Below are 22540 nucleotides of genomic sequence, written 5' to 3'. Positions count from 1 at the left end.
ATCTTTTTTTCAAGTTGACTTTGGATTCGAGACTAAAGGCATTTAGTCCCAGGTCAAAATGAGATACCGAAAAGACACTAATGGGAGGGGCTTTATTTAGTCCCGGTTGTAAAGATCTAGCACCGACCCTCCCCCCTTGTCCTGGTTGGAAATTACCAACCGGGAGGGGAGGCACGTGGCCCTTGAGGTAGTGCTCTCCACCTTATCTCCCTCCCAGGCAGTGCTCTCCACTCTACGCTGGTCTTCTTCACCCTCCCTCTCCTCTTCTCTCCACAGGTGTTTCCTCTCCTCATCCCCACCTCCCTCTTCTCTTCTCCACCAGCACTCCCCTCCTCCCCATCTCTATGCCACCGCCGCCCCCTCACCTCTCGCTGCCACCGCCCCCTCCCCTTGCTGCCCGTCACCTTCCCCTCTGCTCGCCCCTCATTGGCAGTGAGGAGTGGCAGTGGTGCGAGGGCGGGCAGCGACACGGAGCGGGCGGCACGAGGGGGAGCGGCGCTGACGGAGCGGAGGAGGGTGGCGGTGGATGGCGGCAGGTGGAGGCGGGTGGGCGCGAGGGCGGGTGGAGGCGTACGGTGGTGGCAGGCTGATGCGTGCTGCGGTGGCGGGCAGAGGCGGCCGGGCGTGGGCGGAGGCGGAGGCGGAGGTGGGCAGGCGGTGTGGGTGGCCGGGCCTTTTTTTATTTTTTTTCAAAATTGTTTAGTCCCGGTTAGTAACACCAACCGGAACTAAAGTGGGTCTTTAGTCCCACGTGAATGACCCGGGACTAAAGGACTCCTTTTGTCTCGAATAATTAATCCTATTTAGGCATTGGAGAGATATGGCCCTTACCAACTGGGACTAATGCTCAGTTTTCTATCAGTGATCATAGTCGTATATGCCTCCACTCCAACCACCTCTGATATGAAACTGGCAGCGACAAGGCAATGTCTGAAGCACCAACTAATCGTCCAAACATGTTGGGGATAGATCACATACCAATGTAAAGAGAAATGTATATATATGCAACGGCACAGAGATTAAATACATGTAGGTATAGCATATTAACATGTGACACTGGTGCAAAAGTGAGCATTAGTTCCGGTTGGAGAGACACATAGGTCTCAAAAATCTAACCGGGATTAAAAAGGTTCAAAAAAAAGATAGGCCACCCCTGCCATCCTGCCTGCTCCTGCCGTTGCCCCTCCACCGCCGCACCACCTCCTCGATCTCGCCCGCCAAGCCTGAGTCCGTCGGCGCCATGCCAGCCGTCGTAGCCACACTAACTTGCTTGCTGGAGGCCAGGCCTCGTTGGCCGTCAGATCGCCCGCCGAAGGCTGGCCCGTGCCGGCTGCCGGGAGCCGCACGAGCTCGCCCGCCCGTGCCCGTGCCCACGCCGCCTTGCCCACGCCGCCTTGAAGAAAGGGAGAGGAGGAGGAGAGAAGATAAGGAAGTAGAGCGTTGCCTACACGAGATATAGGAGAAAGGGAGAGGGAGGAGATAAGGTGGAGAGAGAGGGGGGCCACGTGAAAAGGGCCTTTTAGTTCTGGTTGGAGCCACCAACCAGGACTAAAAGCCTAGGTTGTTAATTCCAACCGGGACTGAAGGGAGACTTTTAGTCCCAGTTGGTGTTTGCAACCGAGACTAAACACCCCACCAGATTCCCTCGTCCCACTAGTCGTTACAACTGGGACTAAAGGTGGCTCTTTAGTTCCAGTTGATATTACCAATCGGGGCTAAAGCTCCCGTCGTCGGTGGTGGCCGTTTGACCCGAGACTAATGGCCATTTAGTCCCGGGACTAAAAACGCTGGATAGAAGGTCTCTTCTCCACTAGTGTGATTAGCATGAAATTTCAATTGCTTCGGGCAGAAAATGTTTAGAAGATATATACGAAGTACTTGGAGAAAATAAGAAATCCTGGTGCATCTAATGAATTAAAGTGCCTAATTATTTGAGCGGCAGATTTTGAGCTTTTCTGAAAAGTTACTGCTGACTTTTTTCTAAAAAGCCAACACTAGCCTTTAGAAGATGTGTTTAGTTTTCTGAGCTCAAAAAGCTACGAAAAGCTCAAAAATCTAAGAGCTTCTCATATAAACTTAGCTTTTTCGAGCACTTAGCTTTTCGGAAGCTGCACAGGAAGTTGGCTGTTTATTTGAGCTTTTAGCTTTTCACACTAAGAAGCTGCCAGGAAGCTCAAACAAATAGGGTATAAGTCTGCAAACTGTAGCTGATTGCTGACTTGTTGATGTAAATTTCCATAAAAACATTGTGTAGTCTGTTGTACATATATACACGAAAAAACTTGTTGGAAATTTGACCAAATACAGAAAATCTTCACCTTATTGGCGCGTGTCAATGGTCGCTTCCGGGTACGGTTGAAACCAAGGCCTTCATTGTATTTCCACATCTCGATCAAGAAGATCATGCCACAAATTCCAGCTGATCTAACACAGTAATACGGGACTGGACATAAATAGTCGACCAAGGTTTTCCAATTTCTTTTAGACAAAGAAACATTGCCCAACTTTTTCAACTCAAGATTTTCAGTAAATTGAATATAGTTAATGCATGAAAGTTAAGAAGGTACGTTTCTTCTATTTTTGAGGCATGTGTAGTTTTTAGGGGAAAAAAATACTTCATGTCTCTTGAGCCTCTAGATATGATGCTTTGCTTGAGGGGTAATTATTAATGTTCAAGTTTAACCGAAGACACGGTTAAAGTTTAAGCTTTTTGGGTTAGTTTTCTTTTCCTAAGAGTGCCTGGCAATGTTTTTCATTATGAGAAATTACTTGTTTACGACATATATGTATACTAGCTAGTATCTTAACTGGTTGGTGTTGTCGTTGCAATATGTCTTAATCTCCCACCGATGCTGACTTTTCGACCCAGATCGGTCTCTCTGCTAAGTCTATAAATACTCATGCATGCTTAGCACAGTGTCCACACACCTGATCAGCGACCAGCAATGGCGTCCCCAGCTGCCTCCACGGTCTTCTTCCTCCTCATATCGCCGCCTTCACCGCCAGTGCCAACGCAGCCACCTTCAATCTTTTTGCTTTGCTGATTGTTTAGCCAAGATGAAGAGGACAAGAACCATTGATAGTTGGTTTAAGCCGGTTATTGCTAGAGAAAATCCCAATGTCAACAATGATCAAGCTGTCGAACCGGATGAAATGCAAGCTCCAGAACAAAATGCATCTGCACCTTTAGAAACTGAACAAGCTAGAGTTTTAACTACACCATTTGAGAGGGACCCGGGTAAATGCAAACAAATTTGGGAACAAGATGAAGCTCTACGATTCTATATATCAGAGGGTCCATATCAACCTATTTTAACAGAATATCCATTTAAAGGCCCAGAGAGTCTGTAGCAATTGGTTTACAGATTTTTGGTGGCTAGAGTATTCACCCCACACTGATCGTGCATATTGCTGTCCTTGCTTTCTATTTTCAAGAAAACCAGTTGGGAAGTCCGGCTCGGATACATTCACTGTGAAGGGATTTCAAAGCTGGAAAAACGTTAATGATGGAAATAACTGTGCTTTTCTAACTCATATGGGTCAAGATTCTAGCTCAGCTCATAATTGTTCAATCCAGTGCTATAACAATTTCAAAAGTAGATTGGCTCATATCGATCAAATGGTCAATAAACGGCATGAGAAAGTAGTAGCTGATGCAAGACTTCGACTTACGACTACAATTGATGCCCTTAGGTAATAAAAATTTATTTTTTTATATATCATTGCAAATTAGAATCATGCATGTACTGTCAACTAACAATTTGCACTGGTTTGATATTATTAGGTGGTTAACCTTTGTAGCTGTGTTTTACTATTTTATCTAAGATATGAAACTGATTGCTCTTTTTAATGCATTTTTGTAGATATGTTGATGTGACCAAGTCTAGGAACAAGCATGATAACACCACAAGTCTTCACCACTAGAAAGTAGATGTGTTTAATGTGGCAATTGATCAACAGCTAATCGAGTTGGAAGATCGATTCAGCTCTCAAGTGACACAGCTTCTATCTCTTTGTGCCTCTTTGGATCCAAGACTTGACTCCTTTGATATATCAAAGATATGCACCTTGGTAGAAAAATACTATCCTGCTGATTTTTGTAATCAACAAAGAGCCCAATTAGAAGTCAACTTCCACATTTTCAACTTGATGTATGCAACCATCCAGAGCTAAGTACTGTGTCATCTCTTGCTGATATGATAAAAGGACTTTTTAAAGTGGGTAAAAGTTCCCTGTATCCAGTGGTTGACAGATTGTTAAGATTAGTTGTCACTCTTCCAGTTTCAACTGCAACCACTGAGAGAGTTTTTTCAGCTTTGAAACTTTGCAAGACACGTGCACGGAATAAAATGGAAGATGATTATCTGCAAAGTTATACCATCATTTATATTGAGAAGGAATTGGCAGAAAAGATTAGTTCTCTTGATATAATGGAAGCTTTTGATCTAGGTGGTCCTCGTAGAGGTAAATTCAAGTTCAAGTTAATAGAGATGTAACCATGTAAGTCTCATCTGCTCCAACATATCACATATGGTACCTTATTTTGTTATCTTTTGGATCTAATTAGTAGACAATTGTATGGTGCAACTCACGTTGATTTACTTAGTATCAATATAATGCTCGATTCGAGTTAGTATATGTGCGTGTTTATATATCGTGTCGTATATTTGTCACTTGTATTATTGGCGGCTCGGCCCCCTACGTTGAAATCCTTGCTACGCCCCTACCAAAATACTATTCATTTTAGGTTTTCTAGATATATAACTTTTGCTTCATATCTAGATATATGCATATCTAGATATATGCATATCTAGGTCCATAGCAAAAATCTATGTATCTAGAAAAGCCATAACGAATAGTAATTTGGGACGGAGGGAGTAGTACCGTAGGTATTTTGCACAACCTCCTTAACTCAATCTGTCTAGTGAGCTAATTTGATGGTGCAAGAAACTTAAGATAAGCGCTCATATCCACAGTATGTCACTGCTCGTTTTCGTTCCCTAGTACGATTGAAATCAAACCCTTGGGAAATGCATGCATGTCCCAGTCAAAAATAGTATTGATGCATGTATCCACTAAACTAACAGTTTGCATGACTTGAGCAATGCATGTCCCAGTCAAATAGGATTTATCTGGACCTCATCTAGAGATGAACCATGCCACAAATTCCAGCCGGGAGGTTAAAGAATTCCATGCAGGAGCCAGTGGAGACCGCACTTTTGCTTGCACCGTCCACGTCTACTATAGTTGAGTTAGGGAGGAGTTGTGATCCGGCTAGTGGCGCACGTTCGTACGTAGTGGTGGAATGGCACGGTAGATAATGCACATGTGGTTTAAATGGATAACTCTATTTTACTATTTCAAACAATCCTATGTTTAACCCTTAAAAATATTTATCATTTTATTCCATTTGAAAAATGTATTTCAATATAATTGGTCTAATCTGCCTCTAATAGTTGGTACTAGATTAGCACTGAGACAAATAAAAATGCATGCACGAAAATGAAGAACATTATGAGGTCTTTATATGGCAACGACATAAAATGGTTCCTCAGTAATCTCATGCATCAATTAATCGTTCCTCTCTCATCCCTTGTCACTCATCTACATCACCTAAAATCTTATGTGGCAGTGCATTAGATGGCCCATATATACAATGACCATTGTACCACCCCTTAGCGTAATCTAGATATTTTGTAGCTTTAACTTCATCACTACTGACGTGTCGATCTCCTCCTGGCCATCTATAAATACGGATGCTGCGTGCCACACTACTCATCACACACTCTTCCTAATAACCAGCTCACTTGCTAGGTAAACAACAATCGGATCAGCATGGTACCATCCTGGATCTTCTTCCTCCTCGTCGTCGCTTCCTTCGCCACACGCACCAGCGCCGCAACCTTCACCGTCAGGAACAACTGCGGGTTCACGGTGTGGCCGGCGGCCATCCCGGTGGGCGGCGGCACGCAGCTCAACCCGGGGTGGACGTGGACATTCGACGCGCCGCCCGGCACCAGCGGCCGGGTCTGGGGCCGCTCCGGCTGCTCCTTCAACGGCTGGTGGGGCCACTGCGACAGCGGCGACTGCGGGGGTGCCTACTCCTGCTCCCTCTCCGGGCAGCCGCCCGCGACGCTGGCCGAGTTCACCATCGTCGGCGGCGACGGCCACGACTACTACGACATCTCGGTAGTCGACGGCTACAACCTGCCCATGGACTTCTCCTGCAGCTCGGGCGTCGGCCTGCAGTGCAGGGGCTCCGGCTGCCGCGACGCCTACTTGTACCCGACTGATGACTCCAAGACCCATGCGTGCGACGGCAACAGCAACTACCAGGTCACCTTCTGCCCATGATGGTGGCAGTGGTCGAAGAATATGATGCGTGCAGCTTAATTGCCATGCATGAGCCCATGCATGACATAGGCTATGTGTACTGTCCACTCTACGTACACGTGGAATGCAGCTGATGATAAAATAAGACGACATATATGTAGTAAATCGTCTATGCGTGCATGCGTGCTGATGACCTTTGTACTTAACTAGCAAGAATGCCCATGTGTTGCTATGGGTCCTTACTTGCTCTCACGTTATTATTCACTTATTCCTAATATGTTAGTTTTGCTTCCCAATATGTTGGTGCGTTATTCCTAGTAGTCCTCTCTTTGCAAGTACAGAAGTAGAAGACATTTGTGGGTGGTTTGATGCCATCTGTTCATTACATGGGACCCACACATGGAAATAAAAAAATTACCGCTTAACCTCCGCTCTATCCATTCATTCGATTTTCCCCGTACTCATCGTCATCCATCCTCGCCATCGCCCAAGCGCTGTGCATCTTGCCGTCCTTGCCGTTGCCCAGGCAAGCGCTTGTCCTCCCGTGACTAACCTCATTCTTGCTTCGAGCGCTAGGCCACACAGCGCCTCTGGCCGCCATGAACAGGAGTGTGTCCTTCTCTTCTTCTCATTTCCATCCATCTCCCTTCTATAATTTACTCCAAATCGTTCTAATCAAGTGCAAAATCGAGCCCCCAATTGCTATATGTGGAGGTCTTAGTTCCGGATCTGAAGGGGATGGACGTCATTGAGAGGGGTTGTGAGGTCTCAGCCTCCACCCCTGTTTGCGTTGCTTGCTGACTGCCGCTGCGCCCCCCCTTCCGTGGCACCATGCCCTCGCTGGCACGTGGCTCTACTTGGTTGACTAAAAGGAGGCACTCGGCTCCTTGTTTCCTTTCCCCTTCTCCTCTCTCCTTCACCCCTTAGGTCTAGGTGGCAGGTAGGGCGTGCAGCTCGAGGGAGCAGCTGCCCACCAAGGCGAGCGGCAGTAGTCCGTGGTGAGCGTGGGAGGGGTGGCCGCCGACAGGTGCGTTCTGTTGGTAGGACTACAAAAGAACAGGAGCGAAGGCTGGACCTCGGGTCAATTGAAGTAAAGTTTGGAGACCTTTTTGCAAAGTCGTCAAGAACTATTTCAAAGACTGCGGGTTGATTATGAAAAAGTTGAGGGAGTCTTTTGCAAAACAACCATGATGGTATTAGGTAGAGATATGATGTATGCTTATCAACAAGGACTAAGTAATTAAATATTTTTTTCTAAAGTCATGTTGAACAATTATTGGAGAGGCCTATTTCAACAGTTTGCAACAACACACGGGGTTGCTAATCAGCGCGCGCCAGGAGGGCCACCAGCGCTCGATCCCCGATAGCCCGCGACTTTCCTTTTTGGAAAAGTTTAAAATCTCACAACTTTCCATTTTCAGAATATCATAACCTATACACATAACTTTAATACATAACTTCATGATATAACTTTTATGAGATAATTTTTTAGCACAACTTCAATAGTGTGCAGAACTTATGTGTACAACCATGATATACATAACTTATACACGTAACATTTGTCATAACTTTTGAGAGAATGTTGTTAAAAAAAATTTATGCACGTAACTTATACGTAATTTACTTGGTATAGAAAAAATAATTGAAAAGAAAAAAAGAAAAAAAAGGCGCGGGCCAGCAGATGAGGGCCGCGTGGGACCCACCGTCCGCGTCGCGCGCCACAGCGCGCGCGCAGATTCAACATCGCGCAACACATGCCTAATATTGATATATATTTGGATCTGCTGAACTATATTTTCGATTGTGGTAATAATAGTAAATTCGAAATACAAATTTGCAAATAATTCAAAGTATACCTAGGCTACGTTAGATCTTATTTTGTTAAACAATTGTGGACAACGCGCACCGTGCAAGTGATTTTCAAAATGGACATATCAGAATGAGATAAAATGCACTTGCTGTTTGCAAAACACATAAACCTCACGCGCCAACTGATTTGATTATAAGAACAAACGGTTACATATATAACTTAAAGAGTTTATCTCATCACTTAAGTATGCCTATTAGGCCCATTGGGACACTAACAGACTCGGCGAGGGAACAATACTAAACATGAAGCATAGTGCAATAATGTATGTGAAAGCGTGGTGGAACCGTGGAAGGCACGAGATGGCGATTTCATTTCACATGAATTTAATTTGTACTGATAAGATTTAAGGGACTTTTTTCTTGTATTGGCTGAATGGTGCATGCATGTGTAACACAGGTCTTATTCGTATATACATTTGAGTGGAGAACCTCACGATCATCTTATTCATCTCAACTTCTTTTTTGCGAAACACAGGTCTTATTCATCATCTTACTTGCTGCTCCCTCCGTCCCAAATTACTATTTGATTTATGCATTAATATATATTATGTATAGATATGTAGCAAGTGCTATATATCTAGAAAAATTAAAATAAAAAATAATTTGGGATGGAGGTAGTAGCTCCTCTCACGCGGCTTCATGGGCCAGAACGTCACCTGGTAGTTGCTGTTGCCAGGGCACCGAGTGACCCTCCCGCCGTCGGGATTGTTGGGGAACGCGTCGAGGCACACGTGGGGTCCCTGCACACCAGGCCGACGCCGACGCTGCAGGAGCAGGCCATGGCCAGGTTGTAGCCATCGATCAGCGCGATGTCGTAGAAGTCCTGGTCGCCGTCGATGCTGAACTCGGCCAGCGGGCACGTTGAGGGTCCACGTCTGGCTCGGGTCGAGCTGCGAGCCGCCGCCGACAGGAAGAACTGCCGGCCACACAGTGAAGCTGCAGTTGTTGGTGGACCGTGAAGGTGGCCGCGTTGGCGCCGCCTGTGAATAGGGACACGATGAGGAAGAGGACCGTGGAGGCGGCCGGGGATGTCATTGATGCTACCGAGCTCGTAGATTGTCCTAAGAGAATAGACATTCCATGTAGCGTTTTTAGTTCCTGTTGTTTTTATCCAGGATTAGAGGAGTTTTAGTCCCGGGTCTAAATTTATAGTCTCTCGGAGTCCTTTTAATTTCGGTCAGTGGTTCCAACGGAGACAAAAGTGGAGCTTTTAGTCCCGGTTGGAGCCTAAAATTAGTCCCGACTGGAGGCTTCAATTGGGAATAAAAGGTCTTTTTTAGTCCTGGTTGGATGATCCTCCAACCAGGACTAAACATTTTCACGCAGCTCCCCTCTCCCACCTCCTCTCCCTTTCTCCCTTATCTCGCGCAGGCAACACTCTTTCCCTTCTTCCTTATCTTCCCTCCTCATCCTCTCCCTTTCTTCTAGGCGGAGCGGCGGGGAAGGGAGAGGGGGGGGGCACGAGCGGCGCGGGCTGGCTGGCCTTCGGCGGCCGGCGTAGGCGGGCCGGCTGGCCGGCGCGGGTGAGCTGGAGCGGGCAGGGCACGCGGTGGCCGGCCTGCTATGTTTGGCGGGGCGCCGACAGCCGTGGTGAAGGCCATGGAGCGATGCACGGCTTGGGGGCACGGTGGCCGGTGCAACGCGGCCTCTAGCGGGGGGCGCAACTGCCTATGGTGCGCGACTGGTGGCAGGAGCGCAGTGGTTGGGGGGGGCACGAGCGGCCGGGGCCGCGCGGCTGGTGCGGTAGCGCACGGGCCAGCGGGGCACGCGGAGGCCGGGATCACCTTCCGGGGCCGCCATGCTTGGGGCGGCGGGGCACCAGCGGCCGTGGCCAAGGCCATGGAGCGGCGTGCAGCTTGACTCAGGAGCGTGGCTGTGGGGGCCAAGAGCGGCCAGGGCCGTGTGGCCCACTTTTTTAAGTTTTTGAACTTTTTAGTCCCGGTTGTTGTGTTACCAACGGGATTAAAGATGAGAATCTTTAGTCCCGAATGATTAGTTTTGGTTGGATTTTTGAGACCTATGTGTCTCTCCAACCGGGACTAAAGCCTAGTTTTCCACTAGTGTATTTGAACGTCCGGAGATAGAAACAAGGCTAAGAAAAGTAAATTGTTGTGGAAACTGTATCAGTACGCTAGAAACGATTTGTGCGGCACGTCAAAATTAGCATCCTAGCGGGCGGAATCGGCACCCGTCAGCACAAAGGTGACCAGGATCGCCGGGCTAGTGCCCGCCAGCACGGATGGCTCTGTGCTAGCGGGTGATCTAAGCACCCGACAGCATAGATGGGATGCATATGTGCTGACGGGGGCGTTAGGTGGTCGTTAGCACAAATGCAGTCCAAAGTAAGTGCAAGGGAAGCTTTTGATTGGACATTGGAAGCTTTGCATGATCTCCTCTAGGTTCAGGTTATCACAATGAGAAGCTGCTGTTGTTGGTGACCGTGAAGGTGGCCGCGTTGGCGCCCCCAGTGACTAGGGACACGACGAGGAAGAGGACTGTGGAGGCGGCTGGGGATGCCATTGATGCTACTGAGCTTGTAGATTGTTTACGTGCCTAATAAGCAAATGAAATGAGCGTACGTATCAGTAGTAGAGAATAGACCTTCATCTAGCGTTGTTAGTTTGTGTTGTTTTTGGATCCAGGACTAATTGAGCTTTAGTACCGGGTTTAAACCTTATAGTTTCTTGGAGTCCTTTTAATCCTAGTTGGTGGTTCTAACCGAGATAAAAGTGGAGCTTTAGTTCCGGTTGGAGCCACCAGCCACGACTAAATATTTTCACGCACCCCCCTCTTCTCCACCTTATCTTCTCCCATCCTCTCCCTTTCTCCCTTATCTTGTGCAGGCAGCACTCTTTCTCTTCTTCCTTATCTTTTCTCCTCCTCCTCTCCCTTTCTACCAGGCGGAGAGGCGGGAGGCATGAGCGGCGTAGGCCGGCCTCTGGCATCCGGCGTGGGCAGGCAGCCGGCGCAGACGAGCTGGGGCAGGCGACCAGCGCGGGTGAGCTGGCACGAGCGCGGCACGCGGCAGCCGGGACCACCTCCTGCGGCCGGCTTGCTAGGGTTTGCGGGGCGCCGGCAGGCATGGCCATGGCCACGGAGTGGCACGGCACAGTGCAGCCTCCAGCGGGGGCATGGCTCCCCGCGGCATGCTATCTGACTAGCGAGGGCGCGGCTGCCAGCGGCGTGTGACCAGTGGCTGGAGCGAGGCGGAAGTGGGGGGGGGGCATGAGCGGCCGGGGTTGCGTGGTTGGTGCAGTAGCGCATGGGCCGACGGGGCACGTGGAGGTGAGGACCTATATGTCTCTCGAACCGGGACTAAAGTCCAGTTTTCCACTGTATATGAACGACAGGATATAGAAACGAGACTAAGAAAAGTCAATTGTTGTGGAAAGTGTATCACTACGCCAGAATTGATATTTGCTGACACGTCGAAATTAGCCTGTTGATCGGCACTCGTCAGCACAAAGGTGACCGGGACCGCCGGGCTAGTGCCCGCCAGTACGGATGGCGCTGTGCTAGCGGGTGATCTAAGCGCCCGGCAGCATAGATGGGATGCATATGTGCTGACGGGTGCGTTAGGTGGTCGTTAGCACAAATGCCGCCCAGATAAAGCCACCAAAGTGAGATAAGCCTCAACCTAAACACCTTAAAACGGCTGAGCACAGTAGTCGACTTCCATAGTGCATGCCAACAGAAAAATAATGCAGCCACTATCCTTGCTTCCCCTCATCTAAAACCTCGCGCAAGCGCATATGAGATCGATGGGACTGGTAAAACAAATTGTGCACTAATTACACGGAATAAAGATCATTTCATAGAGAGTGAATTGGCTACTTGAGAGGATTATTTACAAATTGTGCACCAAGCATTCAGTTTAGCTAACACAAGGTAATACAACAAGCCGCTGCTCGAGGGGTGCCCCGGCGAGGGCCGGCGGCCGCAGGAGATGCTGAGGTGCATCCATGTCGGCGGTTCAGGGCTCAAGTGTCCGGTAAATTTCACACACAAACAGCAGTACGTACTTCATCTGGATTAGACTGTGTATATTACAAATTTTACGTGCTACAGATCAACAGGACTGCCTACTGCAAGCACGCTTCATCGTCGTACAGACAAAAGAAACTAGAGACAGAGCCTCACACGTACTCCTTGCGCTCATTTTTTATCCTTTCAAAGATAATCAATCAATCAGAAGCATCGGTAGAGGATAATTAAGAGTCCAAACTTATTACAGAAAATGTTTGAATTCTTTATCTCGAACGCCGTCAGCAGTATAAATTGAAGGCGAAACACCCATGTCGCCATCCACAACAATCAGGCAAAGCGCCATAGCATAGCATCCTCCTAGCTCCAACTTCCGAGGCCTCCAATCCCACCACCAAGAGATGGCGTCGCCCAAGCTCGTCGCCCTGTTCCTCGCCTTCGCCGTAGCGGCGGCGGCGCTGCAGCCCTCGGAAGCGGCGAGGGTCCAAGCCCAGCAAGGGTTCAAGCCGGCGGTCAGCCAGGAAGCAGAGAAGGTGGCCGCCCAAGCTGACGGCGGCGTGCCGAGTGCGCCGACCCTTCCCGGCCTCCCCGCCGGCCAGCTCCCCCCGGGGCTACTGCCCGCCATCCTCGGCCTGCTCTTCCCGCCGTTGGGCAGCATCATCAGCATGATCCAACCGCTGCTCCCGCCGCCGGGGTCTCCATCGCAACAAGGCGGCGTCCTAGGTGGCATCTTGCCGGGGACCTCGCCTTCGCCGCCGGCACCGGCGGAGTGCATGACGCCGCTATCGGCCATGATGCCGTGCACGGACTACCTCACCAACATGACCGTGCTGACACCCCCCGGCCAGTGCTGCGACGGGCTCAAGACCATCATCAGGGACGCGCCCATCTGCCTCTGCCACGGCATGACCGGCGGCTTGAACCAGTTCCTGCCCAAGCCCGTCGACCACCTCCGCATGACCGCCCTCCCGCTCGCCTGCGGCACCGTGCTGCCGATCCAAACCCTCTTCATGTGCAACTGTGAGTGTCTTGCATTGTTATTTTCAGCAGATTTTATATGTCCTTGCAAGGAGATCGATCAATTGATGAGATGATGCATGTGTATTTGACAGCGAACCAGGTGCCGCCGATAATGCTGCCCACCCCTGCAGAGCCGCTGATGACGCCTGCTACACCGTAGATAGTTCTGTCGATCGAGATTATCTGTTGATACTGCACCTAGTTTATCCTCTAATTAGTTTTAAGATGGTTTTAGGATAGTTTAGAAACTGAAGTCATCGTAAAGACTAGAGAGTAAGTAGATGGTATGAGTTCATATTAGTGCAGAGTTGCAGTCATGTACAATATAATGATGACTCATCAGTGGATTGGATGGTAAAGGAATTTCTGCCTTAACGTTACATCGATGTCATGATTTGCTTTTCGAGTCTGATCATGTATAGTAACTGCATATGGTAATTATTTCCGCCCAGAGAACCAATACAATGATACCAAGCCATCATATAGGACAGCGTTTTCAGAAGAAAATACGAAATTAGTTCTTTGATCTTATTCCTTACTTTCCAAATAAGATTTCTTACAAAGTTAGTTTTGACAAGCTGAAATATTAACTTGCCTTACAATTTGGAAACGAAATATGAAAATATTTTCTTACAATGATACCAAGCTGCGTGCAGATACAATGAAACGTTATCCTTTGATCTTATTCCTTACTTTCCAAATTGTAAGATATTTTATTAGTTTTGACATAAATCAAACTTCTCTAATTTAAACCAACTAAATTAGTTGCATGTTACATCCATTATATGGGATATGTGTTGGTATTTGTTATTGACTAGGATCGTGCACGTGCGTTGCTACATGCAATTCACATTCTATCTTACCAGAAAGAAACAAATTCAGTATATATGTTTAATTACACTTCAATATGTTACTGATATATGGCGGTCCAAAACATATATATCAAACACCAATCCATCTATCCTATTTCTCTGCCTGTGATGCGCCAAAGAAAATGTTTTACAATGCCCGCTAGTCTTGTCCTCCAGGCAATATTCTTTTATTGCCCATAGCAACACACGGGCACGATCCTAGTCTGAAGTAAATGTTATAGATGCGAAGACAATGTCTGCTGATCCAGCTGCTGTGGTTGAGCTTCCTAACAGAGTTCCTTATGGATTCCATGCCTTCCTTATGGATTCCATGCCTTGTTATTAACTGAGGTAACAATCATCTTTGGCGCTTGTGTTGAGTTGCAACAAATTTCCCGGCCATGTGGATGCCCGCCTGCTTGTAGTCAGCAGGATCGGCGCCATCAGACGGCCGCCATATAAGAGATGACGTGGCCCGGCCCAGAGGTCGCGGAAGGACCCCGGAATAGGGGGTCTTGATTTCCCGCATTCTATAGTCGTCAACTATTAGGTATGGCCCAATTAATATATAATATCCTTGCTTTGGTCCAATTCATCGAAACCCTACATAGACAAGATGGTGTTGTGCGCCTAGGCAGAAGCCGGGCTGCCTGAGGTATTATATATTAATTGCCGTAGTTGCCGTTGCCGTTGGTCCAATCCATTCTATAGCATGCTGTAGTTGCCGTTGGCGACAGGAGGAGCGTCGTCGGCGTCCATCTTTACCAGCGCCGCCACCGCCGGCGGCATTCATGATACCTAGACCTAGATCGATTAAAAGGTTATTGGCACATGATCCAACCGGACTATACGTTTTGGTCCTATATAGCTTCATCCAACCTACAGTCGGCCATATGGCCATATGCCCCGTGGGCCGGCCCAGAGCATGGGATTTTAATTTGGCCCGGTCCAGGCACGCCCTATTGGAAATAGTGGATACGCCGAGTGCTAGGGGTTTTGCCGAGTGCATTCCTTCGGGCACTTGGCAAACTACCTCTTTGCCGAGTGCTGCCAGAGAAGCACTCGGCAAAACAACTCTTTGCCGAGTGCTAAAAAAAAACACTCGGCAAACCAGAACAAAACACTCGGCAAAGAATAGGCACTCGGCAAAAGACCGCCACGTCGACTTCCGTGACGGATTGTGCCACCTGTTTGCACTTTTCCGAGTGTCCGTTAGTGGCACTCGGCAAACAAATAGGTTTGCCGAGTGTTTTCCCTCGGCACTCGGCAAATAGATAGGTTTACCGAGTGTTTTTTATTAGCACTTGACAAATCAATAAGTTTTTTGCTCTTTTGGCCTCAAAACTTTCTCTTCTCTCCACGTACAACATATGGTACTCCATGTTAAAATTTAGTATGTTTCTTGATCTGTTTGCTATATCTAATTAATTTATTGCATTTCAAGGAATTTTTTCCTACTAGTCAAATTTGAACTGCAAGTGATTCAAATAATAGAATAAAATGAGTAGAAAAATGATATTCATATTATAGAGTCCAGTTTGAGGCCTTACCGGAAAATGAAGAGAAATTTCAAACATCTTGTTCAGGAAACATGACCACAAACGTGTGGCCCAATGGTTTTCAAATTCTAAAAAAAGCAAAGGAAGTCCGAAAATCATGAGATTTGTCAGGATCTCATAATAATATACATGGAGGCGGTGGTAAAAAACTGAGAAGGTTTCGTACAATTTGTTACTTACAATGCTTATAAACCGAAGCATCTCCGAAGAACAATCGTAGCATTGAGAAGGATTCGGTAAGATTTGGAGTCAAAGTGACAGTCGAATTGGGGTTTGACTTGAAAACTTTTTTATAGGTGTTGACGCCAGATTTCGACACGAGTAAAATCGGCGTCAGGAGAAGAAGAAATTGGAAGATGCGGCGAGATACAGGGGTGACAGTTGGAAATCGGCCGAATGGCGCTACAATTAAAGATCGGTTGGTTGGTGCTACAGTCAAGGATCGGCCGATGCTACAGTCCAGGATCGGCCGATTGATCTTTAGAATTCCGCCTCGCTTGACCCCTGAAGGTTTAGGATCGGACGCGCCCGGTTCCTGATTGGTTACCCCTTGCCGATGAGGAAATCGGCCGATTAGGAGGTTGGGATAGTTGGGCCGGTATGGGCTTAGAAAGGATTATAAAGATGAAGAGGGAATCAGCCCATGAAGTGCGTAATAATCGACCTAGTACGCATCGTACTTGTAAATATTCGTTTTCCGTTTGAATTAGGGATAGAGTTCTAGTCAGATAAGGAGTCGTCTGTACGGGGCTATAAATAGCCACCTTTGTAGATCTGTAATCATCAACAACTCAATACAACAAACTACTATTTCCTCGTACTTACTTTCAAGCAGGCGACTTCGCCAAATACTTTTCTTCTTTTTCACGAGTTCATACGGGTTGGCGGGGCTGCATCAACTTGACCTGCAGCCGATCTTGTAAGTTCCGTTTACCGAGTAAATTCTAAGCTTTAACTTCGGGCGCATCGCTGTTGTTTCGTTTAGATTTATTCACTAGTTATCGATATTTACTAGAATTATAGGTTTTACCTGTTGTTCTAGTTTTATCACCAGTTATCCAGCTAGGAATAGGCAATATTGGCTTTTCTCATATTTTGTCACTTAATTTACTTATTTTACGCATAGCCAACTAGATCTGTTCCTAGTGTTGCTACTGTAGCATTGTATTGATTGCTCCAGCAGTTTTCATTCACGCTGTCCGGTAATCGGCTGCTTCATAGCCGATTTCTTTATTACGGCAAATCGGCCGATTCGCTGATAAGCTTTCTCGAGATCGGAAACTTAGCCGATCGCGACCTCTGGGATCTGACACGTCTTTTTCCTTGCCAATCAACAGGTCAGATTAGCTGGCACGCCGCGCGAACCACACCAGGGCGATCACCCGAACAGGAGTTAAGCAGATTCTCCCGGGTCGTGTGTTAGACGCTGGGGATTCGGTCAGCCGGTTTCTAGCGCCAACAATAGGAAATAGAGAACACATATTGTTTCATTTAAAATTTTGGTAATTTTTTGGATCCATTTGTTAATTTTAATTTATTAAGTGCAATTATAGAATTTTAATTGATATAAATTAAATTTGAGCTATAACTGCACGAAATAATGGAATAATATTCGTAGAAAAATCAAATATATATTCTTGAGTGAATTTGACAAGGTATTTTCAAAGTGCATCGTAACGAATTGAGAAAAACACGTTATGGAAAAGAAGGAGGAGGAAATGAAAAAAAACGCCTGGTTTGCCGAGTGCCCCTGATCTGGCACTTGACAAAGCTGGGGTTTGCCGAGTGTCAGATCAGGGGCACTTGGCAAACCGCCACACCTGGCCGCACAGTGGTTTAGGGTTTGAAAATAGAATAAAAAGGGTTTGCCGAGTGCCTGTGATCTAGCACTCGGCAAACCTAGCCTTTATCGAGTGCTAGATCATGGGCACTCGGCAAACTATGCCTTTGCCGAGTGCCCGATGGAATGCACTCGGCAAACCAAAAGACACTCGGCATATCTACTGTTTCCGGTAGTGATTCAACCATGACGAACTCAAGAATTCAGCCTTGAGACCATTGCCAATGTTCACTATTGTGCTGGCTCGAGAATGCTAGAGATCTAGCTCATTTACAGGTGCCTCAGTGCCCACCCAGGGACGGTTTGGTTCCTTCCATCGGTACCAAAACCATCTCAGCCTCAGAGCTCGGCTAAACCTTTCCAGATCAAGCATACCCAAACCTCCGTGCTCCTTTGGCCTCTTAACATTAGCCCATTTGATGAGACAATGTCCCCCATTGGCTTCCACTTCCCCCTTTCCAAAGGAAATTCCTTCTGATCTTGTCTTTTTTTATTGCCCATTTTTTCAGCGAAAAACAGATGCGAAGTACACTGGTATTGCTGAAAGCACAGTAAGCACCAATCTTCGTGCCTTGTTCATCAACCTGCCTTTCCATGATGGCAGCCTTGCTGCCACCTTATCAATATTGATAAGGGGCTGAACATCAATCTTTCTCAAAGCTATGGTGTGGAGGGGCAGTCCAAAGTAAGTGCAAGGGAAGCTTTTGATTGGACATTGGAAGCTTTGCATGATCTCCTCTAGGTTCAGGTTATCACAATGAGAAGCTGCTGTTGTTGGTGACCGTGAAGGTGGCCGCGTTGGCGCCCCAGCTGAAGAGGACCGTGGAGGCGGCCGGGGATGCCATTGATGCTACTGAGCTTGTAGATTGTTTACGTGCCTAATAAGCAAATGAAACGAGCGTGCGTGTCACTAATAGAGAATAGACCTTCATCTAGCGTTGTTAGTTTGGGTTCTTTTTGGATCCGAGACTAATGGAGCTTTAGTACCGGGTTTAAACTTTATAGTTTCTTGGAGTCCTTTTAATCCCAGTTGGTGGTTCTAACCGAGATAAAAGTGGAGCTTTAGTTCCGATTGGAGCCACCAGCCACGACTAAATATTTTCACGCACCCCCGTCTTCTCCACCTTATCTTCTCCCATCCTCTCCCTTTCTCCCTTATCTCGTGCAGGCAGCGCTCTTTCTCTTCTTCCTTATCTTTTCTCCTCCTCCTCTCCCTTTCTACCAGGCGAAGAGGAGGGAGGCATGAGCAGCGCAGGCCAGCCTCTGGCATCTGGCGTGGGCGGGCAGCCGGTGCAGACGAGCTGGGGCGGGCGACCAGCGCGGGTGAGCTGGCACGAGCGCGGCACGTGGCAGCCGGGACCACCTCCTACGGCTGGCTTGCTAGGGTTTGCGGGGCGCCGGCAGGCATGGCCATGGCCACGGAGTGGCACGGCACAGTGCAGCCTCCAGCGGGGGCATGGCTCCCCGCGGCATGCTATCCGACCAGCGAGGGCGCGGCAGCCAGCGGCGCGCGACCAGTGGCTGGAGCGTGGCGGAAGTAGGGGGGGCATGAGCGGCCGAGGTTGCGTGGTTGGTGCAGTAGCGCATGGGCCGACGGGGCACGTGGAGGTCAGGACCTATATGTCTCTCGAACCGGGACTAAAGGCCAGTTTTCCACTGTATATGAACAACAGGATATAGAAACGAGACTAAGAAAAGTCAATTGTTGTGGAAAGTGTATCACTACGCCAGAAACGATTTGTGCTGACACGTCAAAATTAGCCTGCTGATCGGCACCCGTTGGCACAAAGGTGACCGGGACCGCCGGGCTAGTGCCCGCCAACACGGATGGCTCTGTGCTAGCGGGTGATCTAAGCGCCCGGCAGCATAGATGGGATGCATATGTGCTGACGGGTGCGTTAGGTGGTTGTGAGCACAAATGCTGCCCAGATAAAGCCACCAAAGTGAGATAAGCCTCAACCTAAACACCTTAAAACGGCTGAGTACAGTAGTCGACTTCCATAGTGCATGCCAACAGAAAAATAATGCAGCTACTATTCTTGCTTCCCCTCATCTAAAACTGCACGCAAGCGCATATGAGATCGATGGGACTCACTACCGGAAACAGTTCTTTTGCCGAGTGCCCCAGGCACTCGGCGAAGGCCCCATTACACTCGGCAAATGGTTTGCCGAGTGTAACACTCGGTGAAGTCTACTCTGCAAAGTTTTTCTCGGCAAACAGGCTGTTTGCCGAGTGTCGATCGTCGGGCACTCGGCAAACCTTTTGCCGAGTGCCAAAATACACTCGGCAAAATTAAACACTCGGCACAAAGACGTTAATGGTCTGTGACGGCAACGGAAGCTTTGCTGAGTGTCTGACGGCCAACACTCGGCGAAGTCTACTCGTTTGCCGAGTGTACTCTTAAAGGCACTCGGCGAAGTCTACTCGTTTGCCGAGTGTATTTTGGCCAAACACTCGGCAAAAATCCATGGTTCGCCGAGTGCCTGCCCCATGGCACTTGGCGAAGAAGCCCCACCCGCCATTTTTATTTTATCATTTGCCGAGTGCATTTTTTGCCAGACACTCGGCAAAAATCCATGGTTTGCCGAGTGCCACGGGGCAGGCACTCGGCGAAGAAGCCCGGCCCGCCATTTTTTATGACCCCTTTGCCGAGAGCTTTTTTCCAACCTGGTAACGGACGACAAAGGTCTAACGGCAAAGGTCTAACGGCCGGCCCAACCTGGTAACGGATGACGCACGTGCGACCCACGCGCTGTTGATTTACCGAGTGTGTCTTCTTTGCCGAGTGTCCAGGAGTTGTTTGCCGAGTGCCTGTTTTTTGGCACTCGGCAAACCTCCTTTTTGCCGAGTGTATTATGTTTGCCGAGTGCCTCATTGTATACACTCGGCAAAGACGGTGTTTGCCGAGTGCCCGAAAAAATGCACTCGGCACACGTTTTACACTCGGCGAATTTACTGTTTCCGGTAGTGACTGGTACAACAAATTGTGCACTAATTACACGGAATAAAGATCATTTCATAAAGAGTGAATTGGCTACTTGAGGATTATTTACAAATTGTGCACCAAGCATTCAGTTCAGCTAACACAAGGTAATTCATATGGGAGTGAGTGGAGCCGCGGGAGCGTGCAGACGCTGCTCGAGGGGTGCCCCGGCGAGGGCCGGCGGCCGCAGGAGATGCTGAGGTGCATCCATGTCGGGCTACTCTGCGTCCAGGAGGATCCGCAGCTCCAGCCCAGCATGGCGTCCGTCGTCGTCATGCTCAACAGCCGCTCCATCACGCTGCCGGCGCCCGACGCGCCGGCGTACGCGGTGCCGGCCTCAGCACTCAGCAGCATGGACGAAGTGGATCGATCAACGAACTTGCGCAGCATGAAGAACTTGCGCAGAAATTGATTTTGCAGTTCAGGGCTCAAGAGTCCGGTAAATTTCACACACAAACAGCAGTACGTACATCATCTGGATTAGACCGTGTATATTACAAATTTTACGTGCTACAGATCAACAGGACTGCCTACTGCAAGTACAGACAAAAGCAACTAGAGACAGAGCCTCACACGTACTCCTTGCGCTCATTTTTTATCCTTTCAAAGATAATCAATCAATCAGAAGCATCGGTAGAGGATAATTAAGAGTCCAATCTTATTACAGAAAATGTTTGAATTCTTTATCTCGAACGTCGTCAGCAGTATAAATTGAAGGCGAAACCCATGTCGCCATCCACAACAATCAGGCAAAGCGCCATAGCATAGCATCCTCCTAGCTCCAACTTCCAAGGCCTCCAATCCCACCACCAAGAGATGGCGTCGCCCAAGCTCGTCGCCCTGTTCCTCGCCTTCGCCGTAGCGGCAGCGGCGCTGCAGCCCTCGGAAGCGGCGAGGGTCCAAGCCCAGCAAGGGTTCAAGCCGGCGGTCGCAAGCCAGGAAGCAGAGAAGGTGGCCACCCAAGCTGACGGCGGCGTGCCGAGTGCGCCGACCCTTCCCGGCCTCCCCGCCGGCCAGCTCCCCCCGGGGCTACTGCCCGCCATCCTCGGCCTGCTCTTCCCGCCGCTGGGCGGCATCATCAGCATGATCCAACCGCTGCTCCCGCCGCCGGGGTCTCCGTCGCAACAAGGCGGCGTCCTAGGTGGCATCTTGCCGGGGACCTCGCCTTCGCCGCCGGCACCGGCGGAGTGCATGACGCCGCTATCGGCCATGATGCCGTGCACGGACTACCTCACCAACATGACCGTGCTGACACCCCCCGGCCAGTGCTGCGACGGGCTCAAGACCATCATCAGGGACGCGCCCATCTGCCTCTGCCACGGCATGACCGGCGGCTTGAACCAGTTCCTGCCCAAGCCCGTCGACCACCTCCGCATGACCGCCCTCCCGCTCGCCTGCGGCACCGTGCTGCCGATCCAAACCCTCTTCATGTGCAACTGTGAGTGTCTTGCATTGTTATTTTCAGCAGATTTTATATGTCCTTGCTAGGGAGATCGATCAATTGATGAGATGATGCATGTGTATTTGACAGCGAACCAGGTGCCGCCGATAATGCCGCCCACCCCTGCAGAGCCGCTGATGACGCCTGCTACACCGTAGATAGTTTTGTCGATCGAGATTATCTGTTGATACTGCACCTAGTGTATCCTCTAATTAGTTTTAAGATGGTTTTATGATAGTTTAGAAATTGAAGTCATCGTAAAGACTAGAGAGGAAGTAGATGGTATGAGGTCATATTAGTGCAGAGTTGCAGTCATGTACAATATAATGATGACTCATCAGTGGATTGGATGTTAAAGGAATTTCTGCCTTAACGTTACATCGATGTCATGATTTGCTTTTCGAGTCTGATCATGTATAGTAACTGCATATGGTAATTATTTCCGCCAGAGAACCAATACAATGATACCAAGCCATCATATTGGACAGTGTTTTCAAAAGAAAATATGAAATTAGTTCTTTGATCTTATTCCTTACTTTCCAAATAAGATTTCTTACAAAGTTAGTTTTGACAAGCTGAAATATTAACTTGCCTTACAATTTGGAAACCAAATATGAAAATATTTTCTTACAATGATACCAAGCTGACGTGCAGATACA

The 22540-nt window shown here is 48.4% G+C and overlaps 3 protein-coding genes and 1 pseudogene across 3 annotated transcripts; 3 read left to right on the top strand and 1 right to left on the bottom strand.

Annotated features, from left to right (window-relative positions):
* Nucleotides 1–5537: 5537 nt before the first annotated feature.
* Nucleotides 5538–6569, top strand: LOC117850513 (thaumatin-like pathogenesis-related protein 4). Its single transcript, XM_034732350.2, has one exon. It carries the CDS (start codon nucleotides 5836–5838, stop codon nucleotides 6352–6354), a length of 519 nt encoding a protein of 172 aa, XP_034588241.1. The 5' UTR covers nucleotides 5538–5835; the 3' UTR covers nucleotides 6355–6569.
* A 2202-nt stretch (nucleotides 6570–8771) lies between these two features.
* Nucleotides 8772–10862, bottom strand: LOC117849409 (thaumatin-like protein; annotated as a pseudogene).
* A 1651-nt stretch (nucleotides 10863–12513) lies between these two features.
* Nucleotides 12514–13571, top strand: LOC117850886 (uncharacterized). Its single transcript, XM_034732773.2, has 2 exons — nucleotides 12514–13206; nucleotides 13299–13571. Exons 1-2 carry the CDS (start codon nucleotides 12588–12590, stop codon nucleotides 13364–13366), a joined length of 687 nt encoding a protein of 228 aa, XP_034588664.1. The 5' UTR covers nucleotides 12514–12587; the 3' UTR covers nucleotides 13367–13571.
* A 7625-nt stretch (nucleotides 13572–21196) lies between these two features.
* LOC117850936 (uncharacterized) lies at nucleotides 21197–22259 on the top strand. The gene is made up of 2 exons (XM_034732822.2): nucleotides 21197–21878; nucleotides 21972–22259. The coding sequence occupies exons 1-2, from the start codon at nucleotides 21257–21259 to the stop codon at nucleotides 22037–22039; spliced, it is 690 nt and encodes a 229-aa protein (XP_034588713.1). The 5' UTR covers nucleotides 21197–21256; the 3' UTR covers nucleotides 22040–22259.
* The last annotated feature ends 281 nt before the right edge of the window (nucleotides 22260–22540 follow it).

The sequence above is a fragment of the Setaria viridis genome, chromosome 3 (genome assembly GCF_005286985.2).
Source record: "Setaria viridis chromosome 3, Setaria_viridis_v4.0, whole genome shotgun sequence".
NCBI lineage: Eukaryota > Viridiplantae > Streptophyta > Magnoliopsida > Poales > Poaceae > Setaria > Setaria viridis.
This window is presented reverse-complemented; position numbering and strand designations above follow the sequence as displayed.

Bases quoted from the DNA above. Each gene is read 5' to 3' on its own strand.
- LOC117850513 (XM_034732350.2), top strand. From the start codon at position 5,836: ATGGTACCATCCTGGATCTTCTTCCTCCTCGTCGTCGCTTCCTTCGCC.
- LOC117850886 (XM_034732773.2), top strand. From the start codon at position 12,588: ATGGCGTCGCCCAAGCTCGTCGCCCTGTTCCTCGCCTTCGCCGTAGCG. The intron at 13,207-13,298 runs GTGAGTGTCTTG...TGTATTTGACAG, and splicing joins AACCCTCTTCATGTGCAACT to CGAACCAGGTGCCGCCGATA.
- LOC117850936 (XM_034732822.2), top strand. From the start codon at position 21,257: ATGGCGTCGCCCAAGCTCGTCGCCCTGTTCCTCGCCTTCGCCGTAGCG. The intron at 21,879-21,971 runs GTGAGTGTCTTG...TGTATTTGACAG, and splicing joins AACCCTCTTCATGTGCAACT to CGAACCAGGTGCCGCCGATA.